The sequence below is a fragment of the Suricata suricatta genome, chromosome 13, assembly GCF_006229205.1.
Source record: "Suricata suricatta isolate VVHF042 chromosome 13, meerkat_22Aug2017_6uvM2_HiC, whole genome shotgun sequence".
In the NCBI taxonomy this organism is placed as follows: domain Eukaryota; kingdom Metazoa; phylum Chordata; class Mammalia; order Carnivora; family Herpestidae; genus Suricata; species Suricata suricatta.
In genome coordinates this window covers 18,623,483-18,647,007 of record NC_043712.1, presented here as the reverse complement: position 1 = coordinate 18,647,007, position 23,525 = coordinate 18,623,483, and the positions used below count along the sequence as shown (strand labels likewise).

General features: G+C 45.6%; 1 protein-coding gene across 3 annotated transcripts; it reads right to left on the bottom strand.

Moving 5' to 3' along the window:
- Positions 1-1,153: 1,153 nt before the first annotated feature.
- Positions 1,154-18,299, bottom strand: TNFSF15 (TNF superfamily member 15). 3 transcript variants are annotated; one of them, XM_029921145.1, is made up of 5 exons: positions 17,853-18,299; positions 17,374-17,630; positions 5,653-5,695; positions 4,866-4,913; positions 1,154-1,650 (listed from the first exon to the last, which is right to left on the bottom strand). In XM_029921145.1, exons 2-5 carry the CDS (start codon positions 17,593-17,595, stop codon positions 1,196-1,198), a joined length of 768 nt encoding a protein of 255 aa, XP_029777005.1. In that variant the 5' UTR covers positions 17,596-17,630; positions 17,853-18,299; the 3' UTR covers positions 1,154-1,195. The 3 variants fall into 3 exon arrangements, with proteins under 3 accessions (XP_029777005.1, XP_029777004.1, XP_029777003.1); XM_029921144.1 differs by having other exon boundaries at positions 18,202-18,299; XM_029921143.1 differs by lacking the exon at positions 17,853-18,299 and having other exon boundaries at positions 17,374-17,795.
- Between the last annotated feature and the right edge of the window lie 5,226 nt (positions 18,300-23,525).

The following is a 23,525-nucleotide window of genomic DNA, read 5'->3' as shown; positions in this document are numbered from 1 at the left end:
AAGGTGCTGGAGGTGGCTCCCCGGGTCATACTCACACTTCACAGAGTGATGGAACTCGTGTGTTGGATCCCCATGAGCTCATCTGATCCTGGGAGACAAACTGGTAGATGCCTGTTTGACAGACAAGTCGACTGAGGCTAAGAGAGCAGAAAGGCTTCTCCTAGCCTCAGCATATTAGTGCAGGAAAATCCTAGAGTTTTGAGGGTAGGGACCACTGAGGGGCAGGAAGGACCTTTTTAATGTCCAGCCTCTCTTCCAGGAGAGAAGCCTGGGCTGGGCTGATTAGCTAATCCCGTATTTAAATCCCTTGACCATTCAGAGAGAAAAACACCCATATAACACTCTGCTTATCAAATTGTGAATCAAACCTCAAGGGAGATCTAAGTGAACTTGTCTAGATTTGGCGATTGGCATTTTAAGTTCCAGAGAATAAGTCTTCTGTCTCTTGGCGTCCAACACACTTGTTGCATAGTTGGTCTAGTTGGCAAGACATCTGTTTTCAAGTTTCCGGAGTGACCTAATCAGCTGGATATCTTACATAGTCAGGAGAGTCCAGAAATCTTACATACAGTGTCAGGCCTTGGAGTTACTCCTTGGAGCATGTTGAGTGGTATCGGACCTGGAGCCATGTACTGGTAATCATTCAAGTTTCCAGTAGAGTCTGTCTGGTTTTTCATAGTATCTTCTGGGTTCAGGGAGTGCCCAGAACAGGAAAGGTGCTTAAGAAAACTGTGCCAAATAAATGCTATTGTTGAATTTTTGGTATGCATGCGGAACTCATACTTGCTTTTCTAGGGCTTTGGATTTTGTTCATGGTTCCTGAACTGAAGCAAATGTTTCATGATCAAATCACACAATGATTGGACCCACTGGGGACAAATGTGTAGTATGAAGGAGTGGAAATGTTCTGAGATCTCCATTCATTGGGTGATCGGTGTTCCAATGTTTAGAAACTCATTTTTCCAGGCAATCATGATCACGTCTCTTCTACTCTATCTTTTTCTCATTGTGATTTTCACCCATTAGGCATATAAAAGTAGGAAATTTCAGGCCTCAGATTTCATAGCTAAACCATTCTTTCTGTGGAATGTTCCAAAAAAACCACCTCTTTTTTTAAAAAAATAATTACATATAAGGAAAGAAAATTGGGAACTTGGAGGCAGAGGACCTTCACCCAAGGATGTGTGCCTTGCCCCTATATCAAGAAGGCTCCAAAGAAAGTTTTATCTTCTTTTGTGTAATCCACCAAAGAGATGTCACTGACGTTGACCATCAGCTTGTCCCCTTCCTGCAGGGAAAACATGGCCCCTAGGTAGATGGGCTGGAACCAGTTGCTACCTACTTCGCACACTGACTTGGTCCCCATTAGGAGCTGGGTCGGCTCTGGGTAGCTGTCTGTTACCTTGGTGATTACCACGATGATGGAGTCTGGCTTGTTCAGTCGAGTCCCTTGGCGGATTTCACCACACTCAGACGTGGTCCCTCGGAACGTGACCTGGGAGTAAACAAAGTAGTCTCCAGACTCTGGGATCACCAGGAATTTATTTGTATAGTTCATCCGGTTCTTGGTGAAGGCCAAACCAAGTTCATGTTCCCAGTGCAGAGCTGGGAACTGATTTTTCAAGGGCTGTGTGGGACTTTGTCTCACAACTGCAGAGGCAAAAAAGAGGTTTAATTTGCTTGTGTCAGAACTTGTGGGCTTTGCCAGAAAGAGTCTCCTATTATTTGCAGAGTATAGTGATTGAACAAAACCGATGGCTAGCAAGCTCCTTCAGGTGGGACGAGGGGAGGAGATGTAAGTGGATAGACTTTTGTACAGAGAAGAGCATCTCAGGGCACGTTACTTTGACTCTCTGCACCCGAGTTTTCTTTCCTGATAATGTAGAATTTTACCTGAGCCCCATAATCCTGGAAAACGGTGAAGGTTAAGAAACCCCACTCTTTTGGGTTTCGGAAAACCGTCTCCTTGCAAAGAACTTCTCCAAATGGCTGAGATAAAACTGGTGAGTACCCCCATGTGCATCTCTGACAAGCCCAGACTCTAGGTCCTCCAAATCCTTACTCTCTGTCTCATAAATGATTAGCTCAACTGCTTTGTCCCCACTGATCCACTGGAACATAATGCTTGTTAACCAAACTTTGGTTACGCTTCTCTCCTTCCTCCAGGTCCCTGAGCTTTGGCCCAGCCCTCAGCCTGGGCCAGCATATAGTCTTTCCTGAGACTAGGCTGCCCTCGGGATAAACCTTCTCGGACACACGCCAGCCTTCATTCCACTTCCTCACACGTGGTTGGTTCTAGCTTTGTTTACTCTTTTCTGTTAAAGAAAACCCCTTTCCACTTAACCCGAGACACTTGCAGGCCTTATGGCCAGAGCATTCTCCTTATTGAGAGTGATCTTCCCTCTCCCTTCTCCAATCCCTGCAATAATCTTTTGGCACAAACTCTCTCCTTACTAAGGATTGCTTTTTCACTTGACATCTCTTTCCTTTAAAAAAAAAAAAGGACATAAAAACACCTGTGAAAAGGATAAAAAGGGACGGCATGGATAAAATACCTAGCTTTTAGCAATACGCTCTAAACTGCTTTCACATTGATTTTGTGTCAGACCTACTGTCCCACAGAGAGGGCATTTTGGAGAGGCAGGTGCTCCCTACAGCTCCCCTGCAATGCTATGGTCCAAAGTTACATGAGATGTGGGCAGTGATTAATAAAAAATTAACATGCAGGGCAGATATTGGAACGAGAGATCCAGAACATTTTGGAAATGTTTCTCAGACACCAGCAGGGCCAAAATATAAGCCGACATAATTGACTGGTGGAGTGGAAGGGGCCAGGGCTTTGGGCCACGGAACTCAGTTCCAGTTCTGGCTCTACGGCACGTGAAGTTATTTATCAGTCATGTAGGTCCCTTCTCTCTGAGTCTTGATTTCCTGTCTGCGAACTGGAGATAAAGCCCCTTCAGTGCCTTGTTTGGAAGATCAAGTGAACAAAAGAGACATGGCCGTTTTTCTCCCTGTGGCTGGATAGGGCAAGTACTCAACACTTACTTATTTTCTTTCCTCAAATAAACAAGTATCTTCTATTTTGACAGATTAAATAATAAGCTTATTCCATACACCTTATATATTTTGACATGTTCTTATGTTTGCATTACTTACAAGTACACATGATATCCTCAGACATATAAATGAATGCTTTTAGGAAGTATGTGCACAGCACACACACACACAAAAGAGATAGGACCAAGTCATTGATTTCAAATAAAATGATCTCTTTAAAATGAATACTTTTTAGAAAAATAAAGACATAGTTTAATTTCCTATGAGTGTTTTTGAAATCCGTAACAACCACCAATGTGTGCTATGAGCAGCTTGGGGATAGGTTATGTTTAAGGAAATATTTAGCAACTTTCACACCCAGTGGCTGACTAGAAATTTGGTCCCTGGATTTTTCTAAAGCCCTTTCTCCGATGCTGACTGGACTGTGGTTTGTTTTGTACAACGACACATGTTCAGGATGTGTGAGTTCTTTCTGGCTCCTGCACTCAATGGTCCCTAGAGAATTTGGTCACCTCTGTGTAAACTCTGTCAAAGGCATTTTTATTACTCACTTCTGGTCATCTGCCTTCCCACTGTGGGTGATACAGCAGATTAAAAAAAGTCCTCTCGGATGATGCAGAGACAAAAATCATTTAGTCTCTAGACAAAGCATGTTTTGTTAAAATGGTATGCAATTAGCTACATCAATATGGCAGCAAGTGGGAGCTGGGTGGGGGGAGGTACGTTGTAATGCAGACAGTGCAGGTCTAAGAGTCAAACTCGAATGGCAGCTTTTACTAGTCATGCCTGTGACTTGGGACAAGTGATTTTTCTTGTCAGAGCCTCAGTGCCCCCCTCATTGGGCTGAAATGAAGATCAAATGAGATCATGGTGTAAAATGCCTACCACAGTGCCTAGTATACATTAGGAGCTTGGTAGAACTTAGTTACCTCTCCCCGCATTCCCCTGATCCCCCATTCAGTAGGAAGAGTGGTGACATGTCCACACTCTGCTGTTAGGAAAATCCTGCTCAGTTTGTTGAAACTGTCCCATTCTGAAAGGCCAGTGGTAAGTGACTGGTGACTTGGCATCTCTCTGGTCCTAATCCTCACTGAGAACTCACCACAAACACTTTCCTCTTGGGCAAACAGTAAGATACATGTCTTGGGCCATAGGGATATCCCCCTGTGGGTTGCAAATTTTTCTTATAGGTCAGGAGAGTACACTTGCTTTTAATTCTCTAGTTTTTCAATGGGGTTTTTATACATATTTGTGCCTGGTCTTGTTCTTTTTCCTGGAGTCTTTGAGGTATATGCAACTCTGGGCATCGGATGCCAGCAATTTCAACACTAGGATTGGGAAACTGATATTGGTGATATTATGAGGCTGTTGTTAATCTCTTCACATCAACAAAAGTTCTTTGGAAACATCTTCCTTGAATGTAAATGGCCAATCACTTCATCTTGAATAGGGTAAAGATAGTCTTGATAAGTTATACAACTCAGAGGATCTTTTATCTTTGACCAGATACAAAATTATGTGAATCTCTGAGTCTGAGGGAAGCCATTTTTGAGTGACTGAGGGCGTGAATGAAAGAAAGACAGAACAAAAAGGAAGAGGGCTGACAGAATCTGAAAGAAAATGCCAAAGGGGCATGGACCTTTGGACCTCTTAAGGGACAAGACATCTGAAAACCCTCAACCGAGAGGAGAAGTCTGTGACCAACATGTGTGGTTTTGGGTTTGAAGCTCCTAGAATGACTTTTGGCAAGCCCTCTGAAAGAAATCTTGGGCCCATGACTCATGCATGATCCCCTGGAAAAATACCTGTCAGGTGTGCCCTTGGCTTGTCCCCACCAGCTCCAGGAAATGCATCTGTAAGGAAAGGAGAAAGATGCTTTGTGTGAGTCAGAGGGTGACCGGAGTGAAGACTTTTGGAGTTGCATGGTGCTGCCACTGGAGAGAAACATTACTCTCCCGCAGCTTGGCCCATTGTAGATTCTTGTTGTTTCTCCAGGGACAGAGAGGCCTCAGGAGAAAGAGTCTTGAACACAAATGAATCTTGGCTCATAACTTTGGGCAATTTTCTAACCTGCCCAAGACTCTGTTTCCTCATCTGTAAGATGGGCACATCAATTCCTATCATGAATGGAGAGTGCTGAGCATGATTCCTGGCACACTGTCGAGGCTCAGCAAACTCACACGGCTCTTTCCTCTCTGCTACCACTTTAGGGGGAGCAAGTGGACCTTATGCAAGGTCCCTTTAAGCATACCCATTGATGGGTGTCCTAACAAATGGAATAGGGAGTGGGTGGGACATTGTTCTAACACTTTTATAACAAATTACTGATTTAATCCACACTAACCTGACAAGGTAGGTACCATTTTAACCATGTTTATAGATGAGTAAACTGAGGCAGAGGCCATTAACTCCAAAGGCTATGGACTCCAAAGGCCATGAACTTGGCCACAGCACCATTTTGCCTTTTTAGTAACCAGGGAGGAACCTCACTTCTCCTCTAGGTTTACATCCCTTTGAACCTCTTACATATCCAAACTACTAGATAAAGCCCCATTTTCCACAAGAAAAGGCATCAGATATGAACACACTTACAAGCTCGCTGATGTGAAGGTCCAAACTCCTGCCCTTTTGGAATCTATTGGGAAAGAAAAATATGATTCAGACCACTTGTGATCCTTTTGTCTCCCAACGGCTGCCCATAGCAAGGTCATGGTTAAGATGCTGCTGCCACCCAGCCTGGGCACTCTGGGATAAGGGACAAGGCAATGGGAACACTTGATTGATGAGAATCTTGTGGCCAAGCGCCCCCCTTTCCTCCTCTAGCAGCCTGATGACCTCCTGTCTCCTACCACTTTGAAGTTCTGTTCTGAGAGCTTTCCCTGTTCTAGTCTAGGACACTCTGACATCTGTCTTGGCTTATATTATTTGAACAAATGGTGACACTTGTTTCATTTTCTGTCTTCCACCATGATCTAAAAGTTGGAACTATTTTAAAATTTTTTAAAGTTTTTTAAATCTATTTTGAGAGAGAGAGAGACAGAGAGAGAGAGTGAGAAAGCAAGTGAGAGAGAGTGAGAGAAAGAATGAGTGGGGTAAGGGTAGACAGAGAGAGAGAAGTAGAATCCCAAGCAGGCTCCATACTGTCAGTGCAAGCCCGATGTGGGGCTCAAACTCATGAACTGTGACATCATGACCTGAGCTGAAATCAAGCATCAGACGCTTAACCAACTGAACCACCCAGGCACCCCCAAAATTGGAACTATTTTTAAAAAATGATCTAGAAAAGAAATAAGGGCTCTATTCTCCTTGCCATCAGCCCCATTTCCAAATTACTCAAAGAAATTTGCATCCTTGTGATCATAGTTTGTCAGCCATTTCAGATACCACGTGGGAGTGAAAGAGTAACTGCTTTGGAGGCAGACAGACCTGAACTTGAATCAACAGTCAACACTGATTAACAATCTGATCTCAAACATATGATCTTTCCTTTCTGAGCTCTGGTGTCCCCATTGGTAAAATGGGAATAATAACATTCCCAGCCTCAGATTACTCCCAGGTTGGAGGTGAGGACCAAATCAGAAAGTGTAGGAACCAGAGCAAAGAATGCATGGTAAATGAAGGAATCACAGCTCTCGTCTCTGAACCTTAAGCTCAGGGGCAAAATTAAGTCCTTGGCTTAAGGAAAAAAATCAGCATTTTACATTTTACAGTTTCCAAAAAACTTTCTCTGACATGATATTGACTCACCTTGGAGTCTTCTGATTGGGTTCTTGTAGCTACATAGTCCCCATGGACAGAGAGCCTTGTGTAACCAGGTTTACATCTGAGAATCTGCACGTGTGTGAGATTGGACTTGTGAACAAAGAATCGTGGGTCTGAGTGGGTGTAACGGAAGATGGCTCCAGCAGCGGGGGAGGGTAGGAGCAGTTGTGTTTTGTGTGTCTCCATGTGGCTCTGGCACGGTGCAATGTGCACACATGTATGTGGTCATGTGGGTGTAGCTGTGTGATTGCTGAACAGGTCTTTGAGCAGGTTTGTGATAACAGTGACCTTGTTAGAGCCCAGACTGCAGGCTCTTTTTATCCCCAAGCCATACTACCTGACCTCTGCTGGAAGGCTTCTTGAGGACAGAGATCCTGTCTTTGAATAACTGAATCTATTGTTTCTCCATGGTCTGCTTCCTAATTCTGACAGTGGCACTGTGACTGCTTCCCCTATTACCAACCTTGAAATTTGCTGCTTTCTTCTTCCAGCAAACCCAAGCTGCCACCTCTATCTTGCAGTGTGTCTCACTTGTGCCACCCCTCCAGGCCTTAACATGTTATTCTCCTGGATTCTCCCATGAGCCTCTTAACTGGTCCATTTGCACGTGATTCTCGTCTTCTCAAAATTACCTTGCCTGCTCTCAGGCAAGCATCTTTCTAAAGCATCACTGTATTGGGACACAATTCTGTTCAGACATTTTCAGGGGCTCCCCATGGTCTTCAAGACACAGGCCCAACTACTTCTCTTGGCATTCAAGGTCCTAGTTGACCCCTCCATTCTTGTGACCCGCTCTTTACTCCTCTCCAAGTCCTCTGTGCTCCGGCCATGGGAGGCAGCCACAGTGAGTGACTGAAAGGGCCTGAACAATGCAGTAAGTGTAGCCACTCCCTGTTGGATGACTAGTGGCATGGAACGATGCTTAGCCCTTCACACACATTATCTTCTTCCACTTTGCAATGACTCTTAAGGTAGATGCTATTCGTGTCCTTATTTGAAAATGGGGCTCATTCAGGTTAAGTAACTCCCCCAGTGCCCCACACCTGGAAAGTGGAGAAGTAGGATTTTAACCTAGGCCAATCAACTCCAGAATCCCTAGCCCTAGACTGTTGCACCTTCCCACTTCCGGACAAGGTCCCCCTCTGGTGAGGTGGGTGGATAAGTACCAGCAGTTCCATGCACTGTGAGACTAGGGGAAGCATGGAGTTCAGAAAACAGGAACCTGGCCCAGAAGTGGGGCAATCAGGGGAAATTACGTCTGAAATAAGTGTTACAGGTCCCACAGGTAGTAGCCAGGTGATAAAAAGTAATGACCATTCCAGAAGAGGCCAACAGCTTGTGCGAGAGTAAGGAGGCCCAGCAGAGCATGGGAGCAGCTGGGAAGCTACAAGGATTTTTGCTGCCAAATGAACCTATTATATGCATTTAGCATAGAAGTGTGAGGAGAGTAGCTTTGGAAAACCTAAACCCAGTTGATGTGACTACTTGTCTGGCATTAATAACTTTGATGGGCTGGGGTGGGGGAGCAGAGAGGCAGCCTAGAAATGAGCTCATCTGTAGCCTGTTTCCTTATTTGCTGTTGTCAGAGCTGATAAAGAATTGGTCTCTGACGACGCAGAAAACTGAAGGTGAACTCAGACAGAATTGGGGAGAGCGCGGTTGCATCCTCTTGTATATGAAATGATACTGCCCTGGGTGGTCTTCTGTTTCATTCAGTTCTCCGCTGAGAAATCTTCCTGAACATCTGCTTATTTTTGTCTAAGCAGATGCTCTGCAAAGAGATTGGAACATTCCTTTTGGCTCAGAGTCTCATTGCCTTCAGCCTGTATCTGCAATGTGAATGCATTTCCCTATTGGCTCTGCTGGATTTCTAGAACTTGGGCACATGTTTATTCTCATGGATGGCTGAATGTGGTTGGGTTTCAGTGGCCTAGAATCCGCTGTCCATCTGGAGCCTGTGACAGGGCCAGTTGGCAGATGTTGAAGACCTCGACAGTCCAAGAGTCTCCAAAAACATTAGCTGTGACTCTTTTTCCAAGAACAACACCTAAAGCCTTCCACTGCTGCTTCTCTTACTAGTAACGCTATCACGGGAGAAAGATTTTTTTGTGATGGGAAGCAGGAATAAATGAAGAGGAGATTTGCGACAAAGAACTGGAAGGTCATTTGGGAAAAGGTTTGTGCATCTAAGCTGGTTCCATGCGGGATCTCAAGATGGCTGCCCACAACACCAGACCCAGATAATTCCCTAGTGTCCTCCAACCCTGACTTGTCTCCATCACTTCTAGGTTACTCCGGGACACCAGGGAGACATTAGCTTCCGAGGGAGGCATCATTATCTTCCAAATCTGGATAGGCACAGAGTCCAAGAGCATCCCAGGGGAATGTGATTTATTCTCTCATAAATGCCTTCTCACACCACTGGCTGAGGACCAGGACCCCATTGCTTTCTCTTCCTAAGCGTTTATCACTCCCTGAAGTGATATTATTATTTGCGTGTTAATTGCTTTTTGCTCTCCAGTGCAATTCCAGCTGTCTGTGGGCAATGACCTGCTCCATCTGTCTCTTGCTCACCACCAGATTTCTGGTGCCTCAGACAGTGCCTGCCACTTCCGCTGGATTAGCCAAAGGGCAAAATATGCTGTTGGTCAGACATCAGAAAGAGGGGAAGAAAAGAGAGCCAAGAGATGGAGCAAGGTTTAGGTTTTGTGACTTTAGCCTGAGTTTTGCAATCCAAAAAACTAAGAAAGAGACCCTTTTATTTTAGAACACATGCCAAGGTTTGAGTTCAAGAATTGGGTGGCCACCATCTTTTAGTCTTGGAGCCTCTGAAGGTTTCCATCATGCTCTGCTGGCAGCACGGTCATGGCTCCAGAAGTGTGTGTTGAAGGTTGTGGGTTTTGGCCAGGAGTCAGAGGCAGAAAAGGCAAATGTGTTTGCCCTTGGGGATTCGTATTAATGAAATGTGGGACACTTTGTGGCCACCAGCATTTATGACCCCAAGCAAAGCAAGCTGGTGCTTTTCACTCCTTAGTTCCTATAGGTCAGTGGATTTCCCCCCTTCATTTGATTTTCTTTCTTTTCTTCTTATCCTCACTTTTTTTTCTTTGTATGCTGATTGGTAATCCCTGACACAAACTAACCATGACCTATTGCTATAAGCATTTTTGGAATTATTCTAATACTCCAACCAGGGAGAGAAGAAGGATGGAGGAAAGGAGATGACTTTCTAGTTGAGTGCTCTGGGATGGAGGTCCTAATTGGTGTTTACGTGTGCAACTTGTCTACCACTCCAGTTACTCTCAAAGAAGGGTGTTACTTTTTTTAAAAATATTTTTAATGCTTATTTATTTCTGAGAGAGAGAGAGATAGAGTGCGAGTAGGGGAGGAGCAGAGAGAGAAGGAGACACAGAATCCGAAGCAGGCTCCAGGCCTTAAGCTGTGACCACAGAGCTTGATGCGGGGCTCGAACTCACGAACTGTGAGATCATGACCTGGGCTAAAGTTGGACACTTAACCTACTGAGCCACCCAGGCACCCCAGGACATTACTTTTTTTTATAACTTTTGTAAGCCAAAGGTCAAAGAGTAAATGGAGGGACTGGGATCTGAACTTGTAGACCAAGTGCAGACCCTGGCATGAATCAGGAGCCCTTCAACATTAGCTGAGTACACACCACAGACAATGGAACCTGAAGATAGATGGGTCTTTGAAATTCTCTTATTGGCATTTCCCCAGAAAAATCCCTTGAGTGTATTTTAACTAATGACCCATTTAGCCTTTCTCCCGTGTCCCAAACCGACTGTCTAGTATACTCATAAACAGGAAGAGATATCTGGTGCTTGTTGTCATAAATGCTGTGATTGCAAAAACACATAAATGTTCTATGGCCCATAGCATCCTCCCAGCACTTCTGGGAGAAATATACAGGCAGTTGCCTCCTTGCCTTTTGCGTTTGCTTGTCTCTCTGTTTGTACTTGCACGGGATGGGGGGGGGGATACATCCAACCTGGAGAATGTTTTATTCCAAGGCTCTTTCAATTCCTTATCCTCCAAGGCACACTGGTCTGGGCTTTACACACACATTCAGAGCGGCACACAGCTGAGAATGTGGTGTTTGCCGCTAAGCAAGTGGGGAGATCTCAGCGCTAGTGTTTCACAGCGGTCTGACCTTGGTATGTCACCCAACCTCGGCAAGACCCGGTGTCCCCCTCCATGAAGGCAGGCAATGATTCTTTCCTCCCAGAAGCACCGTGATGTCCAAGAAAGACCACACACATAAAGTGGATTTCCAATTCCTCTTCCTTCTTTCTTTGGGCTCAGTAAAATTTGTGGTACATGTTGTTGGTTCTGCATAACTTCCTCTTAGTTTTATCGCTTCAGTGATAACCCAGAAGCTAGCCTTGTGTCTCTTTATGACCAGCAGGAGAGTTGGACCCGCTAAGACCTCTGGAAGGCCTCCTCCTTCTCCTAACAGAAGAGGTTTCCTCCATCCACAGCTGCCTTATGGACTTCTGTCCCTTCCGGTGCAAAGGGCTTGAGGGAATGGAGTATACCCGCCCCTCTCCCCCCACTTCAAAACCCATGCTTGTTACTGCTGTGGGCGGCTGGGCCTCATTAAGGAGACCAGGCTGGGAGGGGACCTGTTATAGCTGGACATTGTGTGGTCTGTCAGGTGGGGACATGGGAGCTCCTGACACACGCCTGGAGTGATGTGTGTGTTGGTTTTAGCAGGTGAACGGAAGGATCCTGGAGTCACCAGATCCGGGGCTGCTGTGCATATTTGGGATTCACACCCGTGGCTGGGTCCCCTCTTTCCCTGTGATCTCTCTGCCTGACGTTCACAGCCTGACCCTGGGAGGGAGTTGGGCTTCTCTTCCAGGTCTGCCAGGACTTGGTGAGGCCACAAGAGAAGCAGGGCCACTGGCTGTTCCCTGTTTTGCAAGTCCCAGAGCACTTTTACCTCGACCATCTGTTTGTTTTCTCTAGACCACACTGAAAGGGAATTGTCGTTACTGGCCTCGTTTCCAAAGAGGAAGGAGCCAGAGTGAGACAAAAAGGCTCATGCTCAAGGCAAAGCGAGCAGGGAAATCATGTCTGGTGAACATCAGGCAGCAGCTTCCCGACATCCTCTTGTGAATTCTCACTTCAGGGCTACGTTCAGGGTGTGTTTACCTCCCCATGTTACAGCCCGGGAGTGGATGACTTAGGGAGGTCAGGAACCTTATGCATCCCTTTCCCTCTCTTTCTACCCAGCAAACACTTTGTGCGTGCCTTCTGTGTGCCACAGCTAGGAGCCTCCTGGGGAAAGAAGGAGACTAGCATTTATTGAGCACTTACTATGTGACAGGTACTTTTTAGGGAATCCTTGTCACATCCTCCTGACCATGCCGTGAAGTGAGTGAGTTCTTGAGTTTACACCACAGGTAGAGCAGCATGGTGCTTAGGAGGAATGTGTGTGGTGAATCTGAATCCCAATGGGCCTGTGGCTTAGACTGTCTCAGCCTCCATTTCATCATCTCTAAAATGGAGATAATAGTAGCACATTCTTTCCTCACTGTGTGGTCTCAAGGACTAACTGATATGATACACTTAGTAATAATAGCAAACGCCTCATAGAGGAGTCATGCCGACAGCAGGCTAAGGGCTTTATAGGCAAGACCTCATTTACTCTTCTCAAAACCTGAGATGTGAAGACGCTTAGGATGGTGTCTGGTGCATCATAAGTTGTTAGAGGGTCCCATATGTGATGTGGTGGGACCACGGCCTTCCCTCAAGCCCATGAAACTCTGAGGTTTCAGTGGCCTCACTGTGGAGTCCGGTGGGTCTGGACGGAGACCAGGGCTGGGGCGTGTCTCAGAGGCAAGCATGGAGGGGTGAGGTGAGCAGAGAAAAAGGGCTAGGTGTTTTGCAGGGGTTTTCAGGAAGGGATGGAAGGGAGATTGTAGGGAAACAAGAAGAATGTGGGGAGAGGGTGGGGATTCCAGAAGAGGACCAAGAGGGGAAGGACAGGGATAGGGCAGAGGTGCAGTCCAAAGAAGCAATGCCTCTATGGCATCCCTGACAATTTATTGCAGAGTTTTGTGTGCCCCCTGGGCTGGGGCTGGGGCTGAGCCCGCATGGCACGTTCTGCCAGGCCTGGGGTACAGACCCTGTGGGGGCCAGAGCGGTGGCTGGGGAAGAGGGAGGCCTGGCCTCCGGGCACCTGTGGGCCAGCATGGGGGCTCACAGACCCAGCTTGAGGGCAATGGAGGCCACTAAAGGCCCCAAGGAAGCCAGGCACGATCCAAGGCAGCCAAGTAAAGAATGGGTTGGAGTGTGGGTTGAGGGGGCAAGGCCAGGGTGGAGAAGGTGGCAGAGAGATAGCTCGCAAACATCAGAGAACAAGAAGGTTCCTCCAGGGTCAAAACCCTGCTCTCTGGCCTGGTGATGGCAGATTCCAGAGCGGGCAGGGAAGTGGCCCTGGATGATATAATTTCCATGAGCAGGAAGTTCCCTGGTCATAAAATAATAATAATACTTGCTATCATTTACTAATCTCTCACCTCCTGCCAGACACCTTAAATACTTTATTTCTATGTGCTCCATGCCACACATATGGAGCCTGAGACCCAAGGAGATTAGGTAATGTGGCCAAGAAGTGTCTAAGCAAGAATTTAGACTGGGTTTTTCCAAGGTGCAAGTCTACCTGGAATTTTCCAGGCATCTAATGACCTTAAAACGTTTTACTATCTTTCTATTTTATTTACATGTAACATATGCATTTTGTACAAAAGCGTTTAAGTTTAAAAACGCTTCTCTCTTTCACTTGTTGCCCAGTCACCCAGGTCCCCAAGCTAGATGGTGTAAAAGCTACTGGACTCTTTTTTTTTTTTAATTTTCTTTTTTAATTTATTTATTTTTGAGAGACAGAGAGACAGAGCATGAACAGGGGAGGGACAGAGAGAGAGAGGGAGACACAGAATCTGAAGGAGGTTCCAGGCTCTGAGCTAGCAGTCAGCACAGAACCTGACATGGGGCTCGAACCCACGAACTGTGAGATCATGACCTGAGTTGAAGTCGGATGCTCAACCAACTCAGCCACCCAGGCACCCCAGAGCTACTAGACTCTTGTTTGTCCTTTTCCTGAGAGGGTCTATACACTTATAAACATACTCATAAATATAACTATATGTATTTTCTGAAAATGAGTGTTTCCATTCTAAATACTGTTATGTACATCCATCCCCCTTTAATGATATATGTTGGAGAAATTCTCCATCCTTACATCTAGAGAGATATCTCATTTGTCTTTTAATTTTTAAAATGTGTATTTGTTTTTGAGAAAAAGAGTGCCAGCAGGGGAGGAGCAGAGAGAAAAGGAGAGAGACAGAATCTGAAGACAGGCTCTAGGTTCCGAACTGACAGCACAGAGCCCAACACGGGGCTCAAAACCACGAACCTTAGATCCTGACCTGAGTCAGATGCTAAACTGACTGGGCCAGCCAGGTGCCCTGAGATGTTTCGTTTTAAAAGACAATGGTAACTGCAGTTTTTTCCCTGCACGGAGCACACCACTGATGCTATATTTATGGACACAGCCCCTAAAGTTAGTTATCCCAGAACTTTTCAAATCTGATTTGGATCTCTGCTCTGCAGCCTTACCTGGGTTAAGGGTTTTGTCACTTTGAATCTTTCCTTACATAGCCCCTTAAGGGAGAGTCTGGTTTAAAATACATGTATTTTACCAGTTTTGGTAACTGTCTTTGTCGCTACTCATAAAAACCTGGGGCATTCCTACACTCATCGCTCTCGCTTTTCGGGAGCTGCCAGGTGCCTGGCATAGTTGTGGGGATCACCACCAACCGCCACAGTACGGGTGTGTGGGTCTCCCCACATTCCTGCACTCATCTTATTACTGCTGCCAGAGGGTTGACATCCACATTCTCTTTTGGTAGAAAAGGAAACAAGTTCAAAATAATGAAACCACATTCCTATTCTTCCCTGGCCAGAGGTGGCTGAGCTAGAATTCAAAGCCAGGTGTCTAGGATCCGTGACATTTCACAGCTCTGCCCACTCATGTGCTCCCTGGTGACCTAGTTTTCCCTTCTGAATCCTGTCTTCCATCTTTCCTGAGCTGATTATTCTCCGTCAGCTCAGGAGGATCACCTCTTTGCCCTTCTTGCACCTGTCCTGGGTCCTGCGAAGCTGTCCTCTGGGCACTCTTGCTTCCTGCCTCTTTTGAGCCTGATTTCCAGTCTGGCCAGTGGGATGGGCGGCAGGGAGTAGAGAGCGACCAGTTCTCCTGCCCTTCTTCCTGCTCCCTCTCCGATGTCTGGCAAAGCGGGCTCCACTGAGCCCTTGGCTCCTCCATCCAGCCCTCTCCTACATTTTCACTCTCCTCGGGTTCCCCTAAAACTGCTCCCTCTATTTGCTCCTTGAGGCCAAGAGGCGATGACCAGCTTCCCACCGTTGCTAACCTCACAGTGCTTCTGCTTCTCATCAGCAAGACTCTTCTTTGAACCTTCTCCAAACTCTTTAAACATTCTTCTTTAAACTCTCTTGTTCGAATGGGCCGGGTGTTTCTTTTCAGGACTCCGATTGCTACATGTGCCCCAGCCTCACCCCTGTTTCCTTTTCTCTTCTTCTGACACACCGAAAAGTTGGAGAGCCTGGCCAAACCGCAGCGCTAACCGTCTCTGCATGTCTGCTCTGCAGGGAGATTGGTTTAAATCTCACAGAATGCAATACTAGCCTTTTCATTTCTAGGGCACCAGTGATAAGACAGGCACTCACACCTTCCCTTGGGGGCCTCTCTGGGTAGTGACAGCTCGCGTCTCAAGCTCTCTTCCTGAAGGAGCAAGTCACCGGCTTCTGTTGACCCTGGCATTCTGTCATTAAGGGGTGGTGACTGGCTTTCCATGGTTGCTAACCCCAAGGTGCTAGAATTCTAGATAAAAAACCATGTTCTTTGGCATCTGCCAAAATAAGGGATCTCAAGACATTGTGTTAGGCAGAGGCTGTTTCCTTATAGAACCCAGGAGAGTTTGGGTTATTGGAGGTGTCTCCACGCCTCCTTCCAGAACAACTGTCTCTTTCTGGCTAAAGAAGGACAGGATCCCAGAATCCTGACTAGATGCTCTGATTTGGCTTTGCAGGAATCAGCTCTGTGGTGGCTTAGGGGTCACCGCCTGACCTCCTGTGCCTTGAATGTCTTCTCTAACACGAGCACCATTTCCAGGTCATCTGCATATTTCTATGTTTTCTGAATGATGGCATGTGACTGTGGGCCCTGCGGTATGAGTCAAGGTCTGTTTGCTGACTCTGAGGGGGCAGGGAGAGTTACATATTAGCCATGGCTCGCTCTCTCCTGGTGCTCCTGCCCTGAAGTCAGCCAGCATTGCTTAGAAGACAGATTTCCAGGTCAACAAATTGAAAAACTTATTTTCTCCTCTGGAATATAATACTTTCAACTGAAATGAAATCAGCCATCACAGATTGTGCAGGAGTACTTATTATTATTATTTTTATAAAAGGGTATGATTTGAATAGCACTTTCTTTAGTCTTTAAGGTTTTTGATGTTCTAGTCCAGAGTTGTAAGTTTCCCCTTGGTACCTGTACCCACCCCACTTGGCACCAACGTTCTTCCCACATCTTATCTTCATTTTTGACTAAGCTCCTATACCTTGAGCCCCCAGCAAGAGGTGAGAGATAGAGAAGCAGGCAAGAGGTTCTTTCTTGGGGCGCCTGGGTGGCTCAGTCAGTTAAGCACAGCACTTCAGCTCAGCTCATGATCTCACGGTTCGTGGGTTCAAGCCCCACGTCAGGCTCTGTGCTGACAGCTTAGAGACTGGAACCTGCTTCCAATTGTGTCTTCCCCTCTCTCTGCTCCTTCTCTTTCCCCTCTCTGTCTGTCTGTCTCTCTCTCAAAAATAAACATTAAAAAAAAAAGAAGTTCTTTCTTGAGCATTGAAAAAGATTTCTAAACCCAAGAAAGGGAGTTGACTAAATAGATTATAGCACAGACATATCATACACAGGAATATAACACAACCATCTACATCATCATACTGCTGTGAATTTACTAACAATAAGTAATATCATGACATATTAAGAGACTCAAAATAATCTCATCTTGTTAAAAACCACAGAATCATATACCCCAAAACATCAGTAGTGGTCACCTCAATGTGGCTATGGGTAATGATAATTATCTTCTTTTCCTTATATATGTCTTCTAACTTTCTCAATGACATGTGTTAGTTATGCAGTTTAAGTAGGTTTTGGGTTTTTTTTTTAAGCAAAGGAATATTCCCCCAATATTCATCATAGTACACTATGACTATCATGATCTAAAACTGTTATTGGAGGTTGTTCCCATATAAACATAAAGAGGGACAATTCATCTCCTGGAATTATTGAGGATAGACACCTGATCGGACCTCTCAGCCCCTCCCATGCTATACCCTTTGCATGGGGAAGTGGGGGGCGCGGTGGGTCAAGGGGGTCTGTCCACGGCTGGCAGGTGCATGCAGCAGGTCAGCGGATGAGGGTAGAGAGAGACTGCTTACCTGGTCCACACAGGTGTCTCCTTGGGCCCGGAGCTGGCCCACAAGCAGATAGGTGGTGAGTCCTGCCAGGATGGGGAGCGACACTAGGCAGCAAGTGAGAGGCCAGCGGGCGCTGCTCCCAGCTGCCAGGCTGGCTCTGACCTTGGGCGTGCAGCTATCTTCCTCAGGCAGCATTTCCACGCTGGCTGTTTCCCCGAAGCCCAGCCCCAGATTCTCTGCCATGCTCCTGCTCGTCCTGGAGACAGCTCAGACTCCCCCTGGGCAGAGAGACCCCCCATTAAATAGAAGACTAGCTCTCACAGTGGGTGCATTAATCACTGCCTACTCCACCCCCTGGCCTCTCCCTTCCCCCTTCCACAACACCCTGGGCCCCGCCCTGCTAGGGAATGCACCGCCTACAACAGAAACCAAGTCTGGGTTAAGGAAAAAAAAAAAAAAAGATGAAGAAGAAGAAAGCTTTCCCAAGCATATTTATATACAGTGTGCTCATGTGCTTCTTCCTTCGTTTACAGAAGGAAGTGAGGAAAGTCCCTGGAGGAGGAGAAAAAGAATCCATCAAGGCAGTGGGCGGGGTGAATTAAAATATAGCTGTTCCCAGCGCTGGAGGCCAGCCAGCCATGCCAGTCTGGGGAGTGCGCCGCTCCTGGAAGTGAAAGTGAAGGCCGGGGAGATGTGTGGTGTGGCTTGCAGACCGGGGGAAATAGAAATCGCGTTTGCATCACCACCATGCAAAGTGCTGCCAAGCGCTCTGCAGTTCTGAGCTTCACAGGGGCCCGTTCTTCTTGCACAGTCAGGAAAACCGAAGTTCTGGAAAGTGAAGGCACTTGCTTTGGGTCATCCAGGGATTAGGACAGAGGAGCTGGAAAGATGGTCTAGTTCCTCATTATTTGGAGTTCTGGCCTCTACCCCACATCCACCTGTGAAAGGAAAGTGCATACCTAGCCTGAGTCTCATCTAAGCAAAGAGTGTGAGGTCATAAAGGGTGACTGCCCGCCAGGAGAGGACATTGACTTCTCTCTTCCCTGATTAGTTCTGAGTTGATCGAACACAAGTGATAGGCCTTGCCCACAGTTGGGTGTGTACCGGGACCACAACATGTAATAAAGACGAACATTTATTAAACATTTCCTTTGTGCCAGTCACTGTTCTAAGGGAGTTAAAGGTATCAATGAAATGATTTGATCCTGAAATAACCTTTTGACGTAGTCATGTTATGATTGCCACTTGACAGATAAGGAAATGGAAGCCTGGGATTGGACTCAGGTAGGCTGGCTCCGGAATGTGGTAATCAAGGCGCTGCACGGCACATGCGACTGTATGGTGCACGTACACAGACACCCACACCGAAGTGTGCCCAGAAAGAGGCCATCCTTCCAGTTAGGGGTTGGGGAAGCTTCCTGGAGAAAGAGCTGGTGTTAGAACTAGGACTTGAAACTTAGGAAACATGACTTTGGAGAAGAGTAGAAAAATCTGTAGAAAGATGAGTAATAGAAATAGGAAAGCTTAAGAATGTCCTTTGGCAAGTGGTGGAGACCAGCCTGCCTCACACCTCCTTTCAGTTGCTACTTCTGTTTATTTCACTGCTACTTGCAAAGGCCTTTCATGACCTGCCTACCATCACCCCTCACCCATGTCCGGCCTCATCTCTTACTATTTTCCCAAGCTGCAGTTCTCCCAAAGGCGTGATGGGTTAACACACTGCTGCACATGCTCTTCCTTCCACTGTGACAGCTTCCCATCTTGTCCCTTCCTATTACCATGCTCCCCAATTTTATACTTTGTATTAAAATCTTTTCCTGCATCCCTTGCTTCCAAGATTGGGTGAGATGCTTATCTATGATTTTATAGCTTCCTATTCTTCTCTTATCATAGAATATGTCATAGTAAACTATAACCATCCTCTTTTCCCCTATTAAGTCACCCCCATTAGATCATCAGATGTAGGAGGCAGGCCCTAAGTCATATCCCTTCCCTACGGCTGTAGCTCCTAATGTAAAAATGGTCATAACTGACATCTATTGACATAAACATCTGACACATTTCCGAAGAACCCCAGCAAAGGATGATTTTTATGTCCCTTGGTTACCCACTCTAGGCTTAACAAACCTAGTAAAAAACTTATCTTTGAGACTAACCTAAATCTTTCCCATTGTAACTTTCAAACACACAATCACACTTAATACGGGACCATCTTGAAGGAGTTTACAACTTGTTCTTATTCCTGTATTGGTTTTTAAGAAACGTGGTACGCTTAATCAGACCAGGGTCTTAGAAGTGTTAAATGTATGGGTTCACAGGAAGAAGTATGTACTCTCACCCACAAGATCAAAAGCCCTGAGAGGGTTAGGAAGACTAAAAACACCAGACCGGGGATCTGAAGGTGTGGGTTTTATTTTATTTTATTTTATTTATTTTTACTTATTTATTAAGAAAATTTTTAATGTTTTTTAAATTTATTTTTGAGAGACAGAGAGAGACAGTGTGAGCAGGGGAGGGTCAGAATGAGAGGGTGACACAGAATCTGAAGCAGGCTCCAGGCTCTGAGCTGTCAGCACAGAGCCAAATGCAAGGCTCGAACCCACAGACATGAGATGGTGACCTGAGCTGAAGTTAGAGGCTTAACCAACTGAGCCACCCAGGCGCCCCTGAAGGTGTGGGTTTTAGTCCCTCAGTTGTGTGACCTTGAGAACTCTAGCAGACCTGCCTCACTTTACTATACCTGGCTATTTACAGAACCTGGTAACTAAGCTTGTGATATGTCTGTTTAAATTAAAATTCAGTGGATTCTGAGTTTGTGCCCTGGAGAATGTCTTATCAGAAGAGAGTAAGAGTGTTAGGGCCTGGACCTACGGATATCTGTTTGAGGTGGGTTAGATGTAGATTTACATGTAGTGGCAAGAAACAAAACAGAGAGATCCTGCATGCCCTTGACTCAGTTTTCCCCAAAGGCAACGTCTTGCATAAGGAGAGCATAACGTCACTCACTACCAGGAAACTGACATTGACATTGATATTCAGATTCCATGCATTTGTTTAGATATATTTAGTTTCTGTGTAGTTTGTCACACGTGCGGATGTATGTGATGGTCACCACAGTCAAGACCCAGAAAAGTACCGTCTCCAGGACTCCCATGTTATGAAGGATAGCCACTGCTCCCACTCTCCTTACTCTTTTACCCTCTGGCAGCCACGAGTCTGCCTTCCAAGTCAATAATCATGTTATTTCACAAATGTTATATAAATGGAATCATGTAGTCTGTATACTTTTGAGATGGGATTTTTTTTCCACTCAGCACAATTTTCTTGAGGTCCATTCAAATCACTGTATGATCAATGCATGGTTCATTTCTTTTGATGGCCACATGGTATTCCATGGTAGGAATGTAGCCTGGTTTGTTTATCCAGTCACCCACTGAAGGACTTTTGGGCTATTTCCAGGATGGACTAATTTGTTAACAAAGCTGCTATTAATATTGGTGTACAGGTTTTTGTATGAATGTGGCTCCATCTCATATCTGGTGTAAATGCCCAGAGCGAAATTGCTGGGTCCTAACAGTAGGCACCTGTTTAGTTTTGTAAGGAACTGCCATACCCTCTTTTCTAGAGTGTTGGTATCGTTTTGCTTCCCACCAGCAATGCGTGAAATAGCCAACATCCTTCTCTGCATTCTCTCTCCAGCAGTTGGTGTTATCACGATTTCTCCTTTTAGCCACTCTGGTAGGTGTCTGGTGCTATCTCGCTGTGGTTTTACTTTGCATTTCCCTGACGGCTAACGATGTTGAACATCTTTTCATGCACTCATTTGCCTTCTGTAACCTGTTTAGTGATACAGACATCTGGTTTGGCTGTGAAAATCACTTCTCATTTCCTTCCTGATTCTCTCTCAGTGGATTTCAAGGCAGAAGGTAAATCGCTTATAGAGAAATAATGAGTTATTGCCCTTGAGTGCCAACTATGTGCAAGATAGTGTTCTGGGTACTACGCATAAAGCTGCGATAAGAACAGACAGCAATCCTTGTTGTCACAAAGCGTATGTTCTAGTGGAGTGAGATGGCCAGTAATTAACAGAAATAAGTTAAGCATATTAAATGCCCTTGGAGCTTTAGAGAAAAAAAAAAAAACCAGAAAGGGAGATAGGAAATTACATTAGTTACAGTTTACTGTAAGGTGGCAAGAAAAACCCTCCTTTGCAGTGACCAGATGCTTGAATAAAGACCACAGATGAAGGGAAGGCATGGATGTCTTGTAGCAGACTTCTCCTGGCCTTGAAACAGCTGTGTTTCACGAGCATCAGGGTGGCCGGGAAGACTGGAGCAGTGAGTGGGGAGGAGACCAGGAGAAACGAGGTCAGAGCAGTATCAGAGGAGACTGGCCATGCAGGGCTTCTGGGCATGGGTAGGACTTGGCTCTCATTCAGTATGGTGGGGAAGTGCTGGAATATGTAGGGCAGAGGAGTGGCAGGTTCTGATTTAGTCTCATAAAAATCTTCCTGGCTGCTGTGTCAAGAGTAGCCCAAAGGAAGGGTGGACTCAGGGAGAACAGTTTGGAAACGATTGCAATAATCCAGGTGAGGTTAGATGGTGGATCGGACAAGGTGGGGGCAGCAAGGGTCACAAGAAATGGTAGATTCCATATATATTTTGAAGTAGAGTAAGCATAACTTCTCATCCAGTTGGATGTAGGGTAAGAGAGAAAGAGAAGAGAAACGTTTGGGCTCAAGGTTCTTGGTTGGAACATTGGAAGGATTAAGATGCTACTAGTGGAGATGGGAAAAAGCATGAGAGTTCAGATCAAGATGTGCACCACTTAAAGTGCTTTTTAGACAACTAAGCAGAGGTTACATTACAAAGAGGCCGTGGATGATAAGTTTGAGGTCTCAGGCAGAGGCTTGGGTGGAAAATCAATTTGAGAATCTTTCTTGACAGAGCAATGATCGCTTATTATGCTAAACTGGAGCTTCCTCTTGATTACAGGTCCTTAATTTCTTAATTAAAAATTTTTGGTGCCAGGTTTTGGAAAAGCATTAAGTTTAGCTATACCTGACCATTAGCTGACCAGCTTTGACCTACAATAATAATAATTTCATGTGGTTCACCTGAATAATACCCTCCACATGCCTTATATTACATAACACTCCCAGTGGGGTTTGAAATTATAGGGTATAGCGCCCTATAATCAAATACAGAGATATTTCTGCAGCCCAACACACTCACACTGAGTGGGATAGGTAAGGACTACACACACACACACACACACACACACACACACACACACCCTTTCAAGTCAGCTTTTGCTGCCAAGTGCGTTATAACAACTTTCAGATTTTTAGAGCTTTTTGAATTTTGGATTGTGCAGCACGCAGAGTTGAAATAGGCCAATGAGTGGAAGGTACTGAGAGGCATATTTCAACTTAACCTTATGGCTATGTCAATGCCATTCCATGACTAATCACACATGTTTCTAAAGGTGGGAGCTGTCTGTCCCATGAGTGCACACTGGCCTGAACAACCACTTCTTGGGAATATTTTAGAGGAAATTCATTTACTAGAGAGATGGTGAGAGTTGGTGTCTTTTACAGCTCTTGGTCTTACTGAGACAAACATGACTGTACATCGTATCCAGCTTCACACCTCATTCTTCCCATCTGTAAAATGGGATGGAACCAAGGAGCTGACCTTTGTGATTGCTGAGGATGCTTCTGGTTGTTTTCAGGGTTTCTATGCTTCTCTGTGTCTTTTCTTTGTCCGCTGGTTTTTTCCCCTCCACCCTTGTTTGCAGAGTAACCCTCTTTCCAGACTGTGCCATGGCAATTTTCCCAGGATGTGCAATGAATAATTAGCATGGGCAGCTGGATGGGGAGGCAGACATTGTCCCTGTTGGATTCCAAATTGGGAAAAGTGGTTATTTTTTCAGGAATTACTTCTTGACATCTAAGCGTGTTTTGATTTATGCAACATCCACAGGCTTCCTGAAAGAGTGTTCCTCCAGGGCAGAGTTCCACCTTCCTGGAATGGTGTCACGGCCTCCCCTTTCTGGTTCTCCTGGGAGATGAGCTCTCTGATAAAAGAATGTTTCAGGGATTGACACACAGCTTCTAAGGGACAACCTAAAAAATTGCAACCATTTTGAATGGAAAGCTTTCTAAAACATAA